Below are 15586 nucleotides of genomic sequence, written 5' to 3'. Positions count from 1 at the left end.
TAGAAGTCAGAGCTATTGTACCTCAAGCACAGCGACCTCCTGCCCGTTCCGGAGCAGGCGGAAGGTCAGGGGATGCTTCGAGTCCAGCCCCAGGATGACTTCACAGCCACGGAGTGGGATAGAAACTATGTGTGTCTTCAGATCTGTCCTGTCCTTGTGGAAAATGAGTTTATTGTCCTTCACTCTGCACCAGCGCTCGCGCCAGCGGTTGTTAGAGAGCACGTTGAGATATCCTGCAATAAAATGAAATATGAGATATTTTACTCCTTACTTTTTCTGAAAGGGAAGGAAAAAAGAAACTTGCTTCTCAAAGTAATGCTAGCCTTTAAATAACTTGTTCCTCTTCTAATAGAAAATCCAGATGAATTTTAGGAAGACAAGTAAATGACCCTGCCCCACTTCTTTTAATGAAAACTTTCACTGTGCCAATAACTCAGAAAAACCATATAAATATGTGATCCAGCTCATGAGCAAACGGCTGTTCTGTGTCAGTCCCTGCAGCAGCTGGATGCGTAGGAGCACACACGTCCCTAGAACTTCAGTAAGAATGGGAGAGGGACACTGATAAAAAAAGTTACACACACAGCCATTGTGCTCACTCTGCCTCTCCGTGGGTAATCACTTTGATAACCATGGCTGACCAAATTTTTCTGGGAAAATCACAGCTCATAATATAATTATGTATTGAGTTACCTTATGTAACATCCAAAAGCAGTGTTTAAAAGTCTTTAAGCAAAGATGCTCTATGTTCTAATTACATTTAGAAAGAAGAATTCACATCTGGTTTGCAGCACTTGCAAACCAGAACTTAGAAAGATTGTTACCTACTCAAACAGAAATGAAATTCGTATTAGTTTAAAATTCAGGAAGTAATTATGATACAGTACCCTTACATATTAAAATATAATTAAAAAATTCTTTTGAAACCACCTGCTTTTCTTACCATGCTCTATATCAATACAGTGTCTAGGCCTATAATACCATAAATTGGCAGAGTTTTGTGGTTTTCCTTCTCTGTGCCATAGCAACAATCATTCCAGACTCAAACATTACAACCAAAGCAATGCTCATTTTTCCTGCCTTAGTACAGTTTGAGGAAAAAAACCCCAAAAAAACAAAAAACAAACAAACCCAAAACCTTTTACTTTTGCTTCCACATTACAAACGGTACATGAGTTCAGCATGTTGCTGCCTCCAAACAGCCTGTGAGGAGGGAAATAAATGATATCTTGCCAAAACCAGAATGAAGTTAAAAAGTTGTCTTCTATCTCAAACGTGATTTTCATTTAATCCTGTTGGAGAGCCCTCTCTTTGGTTTTCATTAAAACTATGACTTATTATTCATTTTTCTGGGTTTTCCTTACAACATTATGGTTCCAATGTCAAAGTGTGATCCAACAGGATATAGCAGATCAGGATTGTGCACATCTTGGAAGGTGCTATAAAAAATGAGGATGTGCTTAATACTCTGGTTTTGGCTCCTTGTGATAATAACTCTTCAGCTCTCCTCCCTCCTCCTGTAACAAAACCCTGTATCTCTGTGCATTGCATTACAATCCCTAGAAATTAAAAAAAATACTTCCCGTGCAAGCCAGATACAGCTTGTTTTGGAGTGAGAGCCTTTTTTTTCAGACAGTTTTTCCCCTCTGCTTCCAGTGCATCTCTCAGAAAAGCTCTTGCAAAATTTCCTGCTTCAAAATAGAACTACACAGGATCCCACTTTTCCCCCCACATCTCTCTGCTTAAACCTTCACAAGCTGACATGACACAATGCCTCGAATGTCTTCCCCTTTGGGCTGTTAACACTTCAGCTTAGTGCAGGCAGTCTAGGAGCAATGATGTTGTAGGCAAGAGCTTTGCCATGACTGCCATGACTCCAAGTGCAGGCTGGTTTTAGTTTCCACACTACCTGGGTGACACCTGCAGCCCTGCTGGGATTTTCCCTCTGTTCTTGGGAGGTAGAGTCTTCTAAAGTGTAAAAACTTTCAACTATGGAGCAGCCTCGCAGAGGGCACTGAACTGAGCCAAACTGCTGGTGGTGAGAAACTCCTTCCAGCAAACCCTTCCTGCAATGACCAAAGCCTAGACATTTACGTGCTTCCTTTAAAATCTGCAAGTGGTGTTGAGCAGAGCCAAATGCAGGCAAAAAGTAATGGCTGAGCCTGTATTTATGTCCATATCCAAACTAATGATAGAAACATGAGGAATTAGATTGTACAGCTATCGTTAACTTCTCACATAATGCAGAATAATCAGCGGAGGCTGAGAGCCCGGAAGTTTGAGCCCTTATGGAGGCCAGATGCTTTGGACAATGCATCTGGCTGGACACAGCTTTTCCCAGCTGTTCTTTTGGTCAATAAATCACATCTGTACTTAGCTGATGTATCGACACATATACACTTCCTTAATCAAAGTTTGCTTATGTGAATGATTCCCAAATTGTGACTTGAAAGCCACCTGTAATGTATGAAGTTCTCTCTGGTGGTCCCTGGACCTGCTTCCATCACCCTGGGCAGGAATCTATCTTCATGCTCCAGTGAGTCTGCCAACTGCTCCCTAATCACAGACTTCAGAGTTTCCCTAAGTTTTTTAAGTCAATTAAAGGGTAAAATCCAAGCTCAGAATCTGGTGCAAGTGCTTCAAAGCTTTCTAAGGAAATTTGCTTTTTGAAGGGATTGGGTGAAGGGTGAGTTCAATCTTATTCACGTGTGGAAGTGTCACCTAATACTGGAACAAAAGATAATCTGGAGGATGTAAGTACATTGCATTGTTTTAAAATAGATGAGCTGTGAGGACATCAGCTAAGTGCATTGCACAAAGTCTTAAATTGTGACCAAATCTTAACACCTACGATACAAAACACAAGTATTTTCTGCATGCCTTTTTATACACTTCCTCGCGCACCACAGCTGTCACACAGAATGGCCAAAATGAGGAGTTAAAATAGCTTACTAGAATTTTGTTACTTCATTTTGTCCAATATGTACCACTTTAGGAACCCATAATTAAACTCAAATCACTGGTTGAGGCCAGTTGACTGCTGTCTCCTGCTCTATAAAACCTTAACCACAATCTGCTATAAAAGACCTGATCACTTTCCAAGAACCTTCCTTCCTCTACTTCGTAGCTTCAATTTATTTCATAGTTCAGCCTATATTCATTTTATAACCATTTGTTTGAGAACAGTGCTTGTTTCTTTATGCTTCTTGTTCCCATTTCTCTTCCTCCTCACTTCTGCAAAGACCGTGACACCTGAGCCTGTGCTACCATTTTATTTAAAAAGTCAAATAATTTCAGTCTCTTTGCAAATGAAAAACTCATGATTACTCCTCTTGCAGTCTGTGTGCATCCTTCTGATGTTGGGAGAAGAATTACTGCAGAAAAAGCAATTTAAGAGAAATTCCTAGGCTACAATGCTATAAAGTTTTAACAGCAATGTGCATTTAAGACTCAAGGAGAAAAGTCACTAACCACATGTTGGAACATCTTCTTCAGCTGATGAGGTCTGTTCATCTGTTGATGGCTTTTTCTTTCCTAAACCAATGATCTTTGTAATTTTTTTCCCTGTTACTTTAGTCACAGTGCCCTTGGCTTCCGTTTTCGAACTTTTTTTCCTCTTCACTATTAAGAAAGCAGAAGTGTGTATTTAGTAGTGTGTGTACACCAACCAATAGAGAGAACCTGAATAGAAACAGAAGTTCAGACAAAAATATCCTATGCAAGAAAAACATTTGAACAAAAGTTGCATATTTCAATGAGACAAATATTATATGCCCTAATAACCTCTGTGTTATAAAAATCACGGCATTCTGAAGGATAATAAAACCAAATCTTGCAACTTTCTTTAATCTAATCAAACTTCAAGTCTCTTTCCACAGCAGCCATCATCTAATTTAGGAGTATGACTGAGTAGGTGTATATAAATTTAGCTCATATACACAGAAGTAACAATCCAGTCAGACATTTCTTCACTGTTTTCTTCAATGTTCCTAAACCTTTTTGTCAGAATATTTCAATAATTAGGTACACAAAAAAGACAGAATATGTTTGCTTAGAAAAATTACTTCTTCTACATACAATTAGGTTAAGAGATCTTATCAAAATGGACATTTTATAAAGACAAGACTTATAAATTAACTACTAAGAAATTTGTGCAATCAGTATGAATACTCAATAGCTATAAGTTGGCCATTTTTGTGACCACTGGAAAGAAGCAGCTCTGCTAAAAAAAGGTATTTTGCTAACATCCAGTCGATGCTTCCACTAACTTAATTTGATACTAGGAATATTAACTCTGAGAACTGAAGCATGTTCAGTTGCTGAAAGCAATAAGGCAAGGACTATGGATATGGTTTTTAAAAGTGCCTACATGATTAAAATCCTAATATCTTTGTTTTAAAGAAGCATTTCTAAGACTAAACAGAATCAGAAACAAAAGGCCTTTTATTTGCAAAAAGGAACAAACAAAATAAACTTCAGAAACTGCATTCAGTGGCCCAAACTGGATTTCAGCAACAGAGTGAAAGTCTCTGCTAAACAAACAAGGCAGCAAAAATTCCATCAACTTGCCCTGATATGTGATTTTGATGAGCAATTCATTTAAAATAGTTACTAATTGAGCTGCTCTATCTTTATCCCCAACATATCAATTCCATTTGCAACAGGGAAAACTTAGTGAATATGGGCTTGCACAAACTGAGGGAAAACATGGACAAAATGTTCACATGAGAAATGACTGTACAAGCAGATGAGCTGGGAAGAAAAATGCACGGAAAACAGAGAAGCAGTTTGGGACTCACCACGGGATAATTTATCATATTTGGTTTAATTGTTAGCAATCACAGCACATTATTTAGAAATTGTAACTGTAGCCAAGACTGTAGAAATCTGCCAATGTTGAGGGAGAAAGGCAGCCCGGCAATTGCCAAAAGCTGCCCCTCAGCCAACTCCAACACATCCAGGTCTAATTATCTTTTTCAAGGGAAGGGTATTCAGAACTTACACTGTGGTCTCTAAACGGGCTCCCTTGCTGGAGGGAGGAAGGCACCCATCCCATCAGCTCATGAACCCCTGCCTGGGGGCACAGCACCTGCCCTCACACAGGTTTCCATCCCACACAGCAGCAGCAAAACGCCTACTGTGGCCATTGAGGGGCAGAGAAAAGCATTGAAAAAACCCAGAGACAGAAAAATCTCATTTCTGTGAGACAGAAGCCCAAAGGAATCATTCCCACAAGCATGGACAGACAGTGGAATAAGCCCATTCTAAGTGTTTGGGTTTTTGGCCTGTCTTTATATTGCTGGGGTTTTTCCTGCAGAACGGAGAGGCAGCAGAAAGAAGGCCTTCATGACTTAATCTTTTTGAGTCTGAAGGATACACTAATTGCCCAATTGCCAGTGATTTTTTTCACAAAAGCCTTTTATTCTCGTTTCCTTCCCGCAGCAAAGCAGCTGGCTGAGAGCACAGCAGAGGCTGGTGGCTGGTGCCAGCTGGAGATGATCATTCTCTGAAGCCTCTCTTCCCATGTACTCCCTTAAACACTTCCTATCCAGTTTAAAAACACACAGCGTAATTTCATCAAGGACACTTCAGTCTTCTTGCAGTCATTAATGCCCAGTATTTTTCCTACTATGCATTGAAAGTCAATTTTCAAAAGCCACTGGTATTTTAAATGATCCTCCTTGAGGCACCTAAGCTCAGCTGCTTTTCCAGCTGCATCAATCACACCTTCTGCAAGGTACCTGAGCCACCAGGTGCTTCTGGACATCGTGGTCAACACAAGGTTTTGAGTCATAGATGATTCCCCACAGGTTTCAGAGTTTTATGAAAGCTTAATAGAAGATTTTAAAATGTGGGGGGGAAAAAAAAAAAGAGTAAAAATGTACCAATGTACCATGACTTTCAGAAAACCACAAGCCATGACATTGTCTCATACTGTTCAGAGATATGTAGAGCCAGGAAATGCTGGAAAATGACCCAGGGAGGAGATAAGGGAAATGAGTCAAAAGGTGAGACAGTGCTGGCACCAAGGCCAGTATTGACATTGTGCTCACTGCAGCTCACATTACCCTTCACTTAACAGCAACAGAAAAATGCCTTATCTAAGCTACACCACTGCCATATGGCAAGGTAAGGAAGCCACAGAATTTCTTCTGCTTTGTGGAGGGAAGAGGATGGGAAAGAGAGCATAAGGGTTGAGTGTATTAGATATAACTTGGCCAGATCTCTCTCTATATTTGGAATTTACCTTTGTTATATTATAAGGACTACAGAACATGGCTCCAAAGTAGCATATGCAAAATGATATACATATGTGCTCAAAAACTCACTGATATTACATGACTATCTATTTTTTTAATATAAATAATCATATGTAATGTGATAGTTTATATATGAAGGTATCTATGCGCACACACACACATATATAAAATACATACATAAAAATATGATTCTTTATTTATTGCATGATTCTTTATTTCTAGTATTTAATGATAGCTTTTTTTGCTTAGAAGCTTAACACCACTATTTATATTGCCACTATACAGTTACTAAAAAACCTGTTACTTGCCTATAGTGGTCGCCCAAGCTCTGAAAAATTGTACTTTTGAACAGAGAAAAGGTCAAATCAAATTTTTATATTCTGTTTCCTTATACTAATTATATTGATTTTACCTGCACAATAGCATCAAATACCTTCTGGTACTGCCAAAATTTAAGGAATCCTTCTTGGCATAGTTCAGCTTTCAAGTTAAGTTGAATCATAATAAAACCATTCAAAAGCTTAACTTTTTTGGAAAGATGAAAGTGAGGTATTTCCCATTCTCTAAGCACACATTACTTCCACCAGACATACCTTGTTCTTTACCATTGCACACGGTAGTGATGCCATTTTCCACAGCACCTTCCCCATCTGAGCTTGGCCTCTCAAAAGATAACTTCTGCAAGGACAAAGAGACTAGCTGATACACAAGGTTTGCACCTTCAAAAAAATCAAGTGTCATGAGTCCCTTTAAAAATATACTTACTATGAAATAAAACACACTTTCAAGCTCTCATTTACTTGGAAAAGAATTAGGAAAAAGTAAAAAGTACAGTTTTAGAGACTTTAGAAAATCACAGAAACAATTAAATAGTATGTATTTGAAAGTGTATTAAAAACAGTGAAATATTCATATTTCACCATATATTTTAATGTATTTATAGACTCTAAATGTTGCAATAAAGAATTACACGGATCAGATATGAGTAGGGTAAAAGCTGTATCTTTAAAGAACGCTTCATACATGCATTTACAATTACAACATCAGAAAACAGTGTATTCCTACAAGGTGCTTCAGTAATTTCAATATGTGCAAGAAAGGCTTTTGAAATAAATTTTTAGCACTGATTATTCTGTAATGATTATCCATGAGGTCTGCGTTGAAGTAGTAGAGCTTATGACAGCACAGCTTTGATGACCACCTTACTCAGAAGTGGTGAAGCCATGAAGATGTGCAGATTATCACAAAAAATGAACGAAAGACGAGTTACACCTTTTCATGGCATGCATTTTAGAAAAAAACCTATTTTTCAACACTCTAAGTTACTTTTTCAATATTGTGCAGGTGTGTGCAAGCATGCAAACACAACAGCTTTTGCCTGTGAAACCAGGAAGTCTGGGCTGTCCTCGAACAGTTCCCAGGATCAAAGCAGCACAACACCACAGGCACTGGTGCACTTCCACCAGAGGGGTGGCACTTGCCATTAGGAATTGGGTGATGAAACCTCTCTTAGTGGGATTTTTAAGCAGGGGCTGCAGAGGGGATTTGCTCACACGGATGCCATAATGGAGCAGGGCCTTAAATTTGTGCTGGTAATGCACCAGTCATTCACTGCAAAGTCGCTCGCTTCCCTAATTCATGCTCTCACATCCTGCTGAGTCAATGCAGTGAAGTAGCCAAGTACCACGTGTGAGTGGCCAAGTTTCTCTATTGGGACACGAATGCTTGGAAGCACTGCCAAAACAGTGACTTCAGCATGCCCAGGGAGCTCTTCAAGGACTAAATTCCCCAAAATAAGAGACTTTCCCTTAAAGTCCTGGTATAATCTTCATCTATTCTTCCTCAAGAGTGACACCACTGCTTGCTTTTTGCATTTGTTGGAGACCATCTCTGCATCTCAGTCAGTAACTGTAACAGACCCATTAATCTGCACCCTTCCGTGGCTGAAGAGAAGCTGGACCCAAGCCAGCCTGCTGGTTATTCACAGCCAAACAAACTGCCATGGCAGAAACCTCAACTCTGCAGGATATGTGCACATATCCAAACAAACCAACACAGCACAGGGACTGTGTGCCTGAAACAAGGCAGCAAGGATTTACATCCAGTGCCTAGCAGTGTCCCTCTGAGTAATCATAAGGAATTTTGCATTCACCATTTTAATAACTTTACCTTTTCCAGCTCTATTTTGTGTACTGGAGAACTGGACAATGGCCCATCAGAGTCTACAGCTCCCGTACAGTTGCTGCACACATCTTTTATAACCTTAGGAGACAAAGCAAAACATTAATTATTCATAAAATACAAATCAGAACTTAGAAATTATACATGGATGTGAAAAGAGATGGGAAGGAGAATCACACAGGCATTTATTAGGTTGACAGGCGTCAGGCAGGCTGACACTACAACTTCTCCGTGCTCCCTCCCTAAGTCATTCCATAGATGACCTGAAGGAGACATAAAGTCTAGAGGTGTAAGGTTCCAGTTCCTAGACAAACTAAGTTTCAAGGCTCTCCTAAGTGAAGAAACCAATAGCACTGCTGATTTCCATGAGCTAAATTTGCCGTATGAGCTGACACCACCAACCTAATTTCAAGACGATGATGAGAAAATGGGATCCAAGGTACCTCAAGCCAATGGACAATGGATTTGTATAATACACTACACAGTTGTCAGAGAACTAATTTTGTTGTCAGAGAACTAATGAAGCGCTGATCAACTTAGAGTTAATACTGCACAGTGGTATTTAGTGGCATTTTTGTACCATAATTGCACGTTAACTTAAGAGTTAAAGGTCAAAGTAACTGTAAATATGTTTGTAGCAAATGCACTTTCTGTTCCTCAAATGTTAAAGAAAGATCTTGAACTGGGAATTTGCTGATATTTTGATGGAATTTGAAGGACTTAAAAACCTGAAATTACATAAATGTAAAAATATACAATGAGTGAAGATGTTTGATGATTCCTCATGGCCATGGCTAAGGTTTTTCTCTCTTGCGAGGTTACCACTAGCCCATTATCAGCCTGAAATTGCTTGTGCTGATGAGAACAGGCTCTTGACCCAAATTCATTCTGAGTTTCAAACGGAATAATTTTGATGTGGAAACTACAAAAATGCAAAGGATGGCACCAAACAGTCCTTTCCCAGCACTTATGCTCCCTTTAAGGGTGCAGCTAATACAAATAAAATGTTTATGGGCTTACAAAGACCCTTATGCTACTCAGGAGCACATCATAAATTACAGGCATTATACACCATAAAGAAAGGAAGACAACCAGCACCATTTTACAGAGGGAGAAGCCAGGAACAAAAGAATGATGAAATCAGTCATTTAATGACACATTAAAAAATCTAAGTAAAGCTGAGAGATGAATCTACACTTTTATTTCTGAGCCAGAATCTCAAAACACCTCAGCATCCTTTCCCGAGTGACCTACCCTGCATTTTTTTTCCAGAAACATGACCAGAATTTCATGGCACTTGGTGTCCTTTGTAACACAAAATGTGGATTTATCTGTGGCAGAGCATTTGCACTTCAGAGCTGAACAAAGCCCTGAATTCACCAAAATCATAAGACTTTTTCATGTGTCTGTTTTTGGGGTTTTTTTTCGGGACCACTGGTCCTCAGTATGGTGTAAATACACTGCTGTTTTCTCCCTAGAGAAATGTGACTGTACAGTTTCTGGGAATATTCATTTCTGTCTCCTGCATGACCCTGATTCAATGGCTTATGTTTTCAGCATCTGCTCACACCACACAGTTAGTTAATTTTGGCAAAGGCAGATTGTAATGGGAGTTACAGACAGAACAGAGGGAAATGATTTGGCAGCACTAACTCAATAGTATGTGCTAAGTCATGCACTCAAGTAAATCCGGTTCTTATCATACTTCACATATTTAAGGAGAAGTTGAGAGGTTTAATTGGGTTCTAATTAAATTTTGATTTAAAAAATGACACATTGTCAAAAGGGAGCTGGTGGCAGGATCTAAAGTAAATGCCTATTCAAGGGTCCAACAATTCATTTGGGTTCAAAAGGTTCACTGGCAAAGACTTGCTCATCACCTTCTATGTGCAATATAATTGTGTTCAGTGCACTGCATAAAACTCATTCTTCTCCACCTCACCAGGATGAAATGTCTTTAATATATAATGGTTGCCTGGATGCACTCTCTATAATTACGTTTGCAGACAGCTGCCATTAAAAATCTGGTTTTCACATGCATATAGCTTTAGCTCAAAATTTTAAGGATAAAACATTCCACCAGTATTGCCAACTTGCATAATTTCAATCACAAGACTCAAAAGTTCTTGTCAGTTTTTTTCGATGTTCCATCTTCTGGAGCCATATGAAAACAAAAGATCACTATTTTCATTAAAAAGTAATTGAGAGTGAGAGTGAGGAATGGAGTTCAGCAAACTTTTATCCATTGCAATGAAATGTATAAAAATATGAATAAATGTATTTCAATAGCTCCAAAATGAAAAAAAAATCCCCCAAATGCTATTTTTAATAAAATGCCATCATGTGAAAGGCTGCACTGAGAACACCTTGTAATGGCAAATATTTCATTAATAGCTTAAGTTTTCTCACACATTATAGAAAGGAAATAATTCTCTTTTTCTCACCACAAATGCCTTTGAACATTACATGTACACACACAAAGTGTGATCTGCCAGGAAAATGAAACTCGGATCACAAATTGACCATCTATTCAAATATTTAAAATATATGAGGAAATGTAATCAGAAAACTCAAACCCCTGTATTTTTTCGGATAGCCTCAAAACTAAATACATTTAAGATAATTTTCTGTTATTCCATTGCAAGAATCTTAAGTACCACAATTGCCATTAAAATGCTACAATTAGCACACTTCAGAACAGCCACCTCCAAATGCAGACCTGGAAAAAGCTTCTGCAACCTGAACTGTATTATTATTTCTTATTCACAAAATTACAGAATCGTTTAGTTGGAAAATACCCCTAAGATCGAGTCCAACTGTTAACCCAGCACTGCAAATCTGCCACTAAACCACGTCCCTAAGTGCCACATCTACACAGTATTTTATGTATCTCCAGGGACCGACTCCACCACTTTCCTTGGCAGCCTGTTCCTTTCAGTGAAGAAATTTTTCCTAATACCCAATCTTAAACCTCCCCTGGTGAAACTTGAGATTGTTTTCGTTTTTCCTGTCACATGTTACCTGGCAGAAGAGACTGATCCCCACCTGGCTGCAGCCTCCTTTCAGGGAACTGTAGAGAACACCAAGGTCCCCCCTGAACCTCCTTTTCTCCAGGTTAAACAGTTCCAGATCTCTCAGCTGCTCCTAATCAGACTTGGGCTTCAGACCTCCAATCCCCAGGTGGATCAGGACATATATCACAGTACAGCATTGAATGCAGTGACATAAGGCACAGAGGGAAAATATTTGCAGGTAGGAACCTGGAAAGATTCCCTGCCGCTAGCAATGGGTGAAGTCAGTGGAACTTCTGCCACGTGGTGTGTCTGGAATATTTCTCTCTTTAAAACTATCTTACTAGAGAAGCACTAACATTTACTATAAAAAGTTTCACATCTACATTCACCTACAAACTTCTATAATTCTTGTATCTTATTTTAGGACACACCAGGACTGAGGGCAAAATAACCTGCCCAAAATTTATTCTTTCTACATGCGAAGTCAGAGAAAGTAAATTAGATTCTTCTGGCTACTTTAAAGTTCCAAGCTCCAGATAAAAAACACTGGCCCTCCAGTAAAACCAGAAAAGTCAGCTGCTTGCCAGCCAGTCCCTGCAACACAGAAACCAAACAAATTCTGAGTAAAAGTATATCTGTAGATAGCTCCTTATGGCTGATCTCTTTGGTACCTGATAAGGAAGACAAAAAGTTGTCCTGTGCTTGAGGAGCTTGGAGACTCCTCTCTCCTGGTGGATACCATGGATGAGCTCAAGCTACAGGCTCCCCACCACAGGGATGTGATTACAGCATTTTGTATCATCTTGTGTTCTCACGGAACTCACATGAGAAGCTTGCACTTTTAATATGATGAAGACAGAAAGCTCAGAGCATGACTGCACGTTTGCTTTACTTTATGTAATCAGGCCAGAAATCCAGCCAGCCACCCACCCACTTGTCCCCCTCTGCCCACACGTTTCACAAATACTGGAATTGCTAGAAATGGGATGGGCTGTATCCCTTGGCTCTGCCACTTAACTCTGGAAATAGGAATATGGCAAAGCTGAAATCTGCTTAAGTACAACACAGCAGAGGGAAAAGGGTTTGGCTTCAGATGTAAGTCAGTATTTCCCATTCCTGAAACACTCCTTTTTCACTGCTGGAACAACGCTGACTTTCTGGGACTCTCTGTCATTTTGGCATGACTACATCCTCATTTTCACTCTCCTGTGGACTGTTTCATATGGCATATGTTAGTGTCAATACCCTCCTCCTTAGGAGAGCAGCAAAACTCTTCTTAGTGTTTTGCAGAGAAGAAATGCCCCAAGGAGTTTACCTAGAGGAAAATCTTAGGCAGGAAAGGCAGAAATTATTCTCATCACTTCAAGTCTCAAAAGAAACTCGCTTTACCTTCTGCACTGGAAAGCATTATTCTCAGGTATCCCTCAGCCTGGAAAGATTAATCCTTCTTCCATTTGTCTGAGGAAAGTGAGGATGAGATTCTGGCAGACTAGCAGCCAGTAAGGCTGTCCTTAGTGCCTGTGCATCCCCTTAGAAATACTCAACCAAGACAAGCCCTGTGCCATTTCTCCTGTGTTATTGCCATGAAGTCAACCGCCAGACATGGCCACGGGATCAGGCAGAGCCCAAGGAGGAGGCATTCCCCAGAGGCTGGGGAGGGTGGCACGAGGAACTGCTGCTCCAAGGGCAGAGGTGCCCTGTGCCAGGGGAGCTGCACCTCCAGCCTGGGTGGTGCAGAGATGGACATCTCACTTCAGGCTGTGAGCCTGAGCCAGGTGTGATTTAAATAATTTTCTATCCAAAGCCGTGAGGAGGAGAGAGGAGGAATAGTATCTCGTGGTGAAATCCCCAGCCCTCCTGGGTTCTGCTCTGACTGCAAGAGATTGCATTTGTAATTTCAGCCAGGAAACCCAAAGTAAAATTATCACTGAGAAAACAAGTAAATAGGATGTTTGTGGTTCTGTATTCATGGGTGGTTTGGTTGGGTTTTTTTTTAATTTACATATACATCTGGTTGTTTTAAATAATGTATTGTTTTCCATGGTGCTGGTCACACACACACACACACAGACTCTGGCTCACAGCCAAGCTGGGATCCTCTGGCTCTGCCCACTGGAAGAGTCCTGCAGACTGGTAAAAACTCCCATGTGCAGCTTGGGCTGTCACCTCTGCAGGTGAGGCCCTAAATAGCACTTATGCAAAATCACTGACCTTGCTGTGACTTGAACCAAGGTATTTCAAACCATCTGTTTGAGACAACTGGGCTGTAATTCCTGAGAGGTTTAATTCAGTTTGCACAGCCTTCACTGATGGTGATGATGAGCAGTGGAGAAAGAACCTGGCCTGACTGTCTTGGGTCATAGTACATTCTTTTAAGTTTCTTACAAACTAACAAACACTACATGGAAATCACTGGTACCAAGTATGCATCCCCAAAACCACTTTTTTTAGTCAGTTTTAAGCCTTAACCATTCAGCACTTGACTCTACTCAGCTACAAAATGGAGATAATAACCTCTTTGGGGAGCATTACATAAGCCAAGAAAGCAATGCTTGAAGTGTTGAAGATCTCTAGCTGGAAATTCCCATAGAAAGAATAAGCAGACACACAATGTTTACAGTTACAAGCTCAGTTTTATGCTGATATAAACTGGCTAAAGAACAGCTCTCTCAGTAGTTTACTCTTCAGTAAAACTGTCCACATAGAGACTGGAGGCAAGAAGTTACTTGACTCCCTTCACTAAACTCAGGGCAGTGAAAAAAAAAGAGATGTTTTCAAAGACTTTCATAAGAGACAACATGCAGTTAATCAGAGAAAAACTGTGTAGGTGAAGCAGCAAAACAGCCCTACAAGGAACGCTTCAGGGCTTTTAGATGACTGGATACAGTCCCAACCATGATTTTATTCTCTCTTCAGGGCAAAACATCCCCCTTATTATGACAAGTTCAGAACTGACTGAGCATAGTCAAAATGATAGATGAAGAAATGTCTCCTTATGGCTGGAAGATTCACTGCTCAATCACAGACCCTAGGCTGAAGAGATTGCTGCACAGTTGGCAGAGCACCATAAAATGAGAAGAAGTTAACAAAGAGTGCCTAATGTTTGGGAAAAATTAAAATCAAGGCCAGTACTCCAGAATGATAGATTACATCTCATGCATGATTAACCAGTAATACATTTTTGCAGGAGGAATCTTAGGAGGAAGAGAAGGCCTTGGGACCGGTCACCAGACCATTTATTTTTTCTGCCAGTCCTCTACAAAAGTTACCTCAACTTCATTTCTTTGGCATCCATGTATTTTTAATATTGAGTTTAGTTTTCAGTCTGCAGTTTTTTGTGGCCTAGGGTTCTGCACACAGAGCACATTCATCTGTACAAATGGAGCCAGTGAACAAGCATCTTCTTGTAAGGTCATGGTCTTACTAGTCTTTTTTTTTTAAATGCAGCATTTCCCAGGCATGCTGACACATAATGTAGTGTTACCAGTCTGAGGAAAACAGGAACATTTCAGACTTTACTTGACCACAAAAGGACGCACAGATGCACGTATACTCAAGCGTGCATTGGAAAAAGATAATTTTTAGGTCAGAGTGTGTAACTGCACACTTTTTTTCATGTACATTTTTGTGGGAAAATTTTAGGACTCAAGTCTGGAAAATTCCACCACTTTTTGTTGCCCACCATATTACTGAGATGATCTCAGCTCTAGCCTGAATTTATACTAGCTTTGTTCCTTCCTCTGAAATCTTGACAGGCTCTTTGGTGACATCAGCTATCTGTTTTCATCAAGCATTTGTTAGCTGGTAAATCTGAAACTCCCTTTGTGGTTTCCAGTCTAGACTTCAATTTGTACTATGTTCATCAGCTGGGGCTTTTTTGGTGTCATCTTCACAAAAAAGCACTCTGCATCAATTTAGAATTTGTCTTCCAATAGATATTTTAAAACTATTTAATTAATAAACATATTCTGTACTGATTACATACATGGATAGGGGAAAAAAATTAGTTTAGCTTTCAAAGGACAATGTAGCCTCCAAAGACATTTTGAGATTTTTTAGGATCAAGTGTAAAGCTTCAATGTGTCACTTAACATTTGAACTCTTGAGAACCCATTGCTCCTGGATGATAAC

At 39.8% G+C, this 15586-nt stretch overlaps 1 protein-coding gene across 4 annotated transcripts in view; it reads right to left on the bottom strand.

Annotated features, from left to right (window-relative positions):
- The window catches only part of AFAP1 (actin filament associated protein 1), a 110338-nt gene that overhangs the window by 17608 nt on the left and 77144 nt on the right, over nucleotides 1-15586 (bottom strand). For all 4 annotated transcript variants that reach the window (XM_066317220.1, XM_066317221.1, XM_066317222.1 and 1 more), the window contains 4 exons: nucleotides 8430-8522; nucleotides 6854-6938; nucleotides 3472-3621; nucleotides 22-233 (listed from right to left, as the gene is read on the bottom strand). In XM_066317220.1, the coding sequence (XP_066173317.1) occupies nucleotides 22-233; nucleotides 3472-3621; nucleotides 6854-6938; nucleotides 8430-8522 (540 nt within the window). The remainder of the gene's footprint in view (nucleotides 1-21; nucleotides 234-3471; nucleotides 3622-6853; nucleotides 6939-8429; nucleotides 8523-15586) is intronic.

The sequence above is a fragment of the Sylvia atricapilla genome, chromosome 4 (genome assembly GCF_009819655.1).
Source record: "Sylvia atricapilla isolate bSylAtr1 chromosome 4, bSylAtr1.pri, whole genome shotgun sequence".
Classification (NCBI taxonomy): Eukaryota; Metazoa; Chordata; class Aves; order Passeriformes; family Sylviidae; genus Sylvia; species Sylvia atricapilla.
The sequence above is the reverse complement of the archived record's forward strand: the minus strand, read 5'-3'. Positions and strand labels throughout refer to the sequence as shown.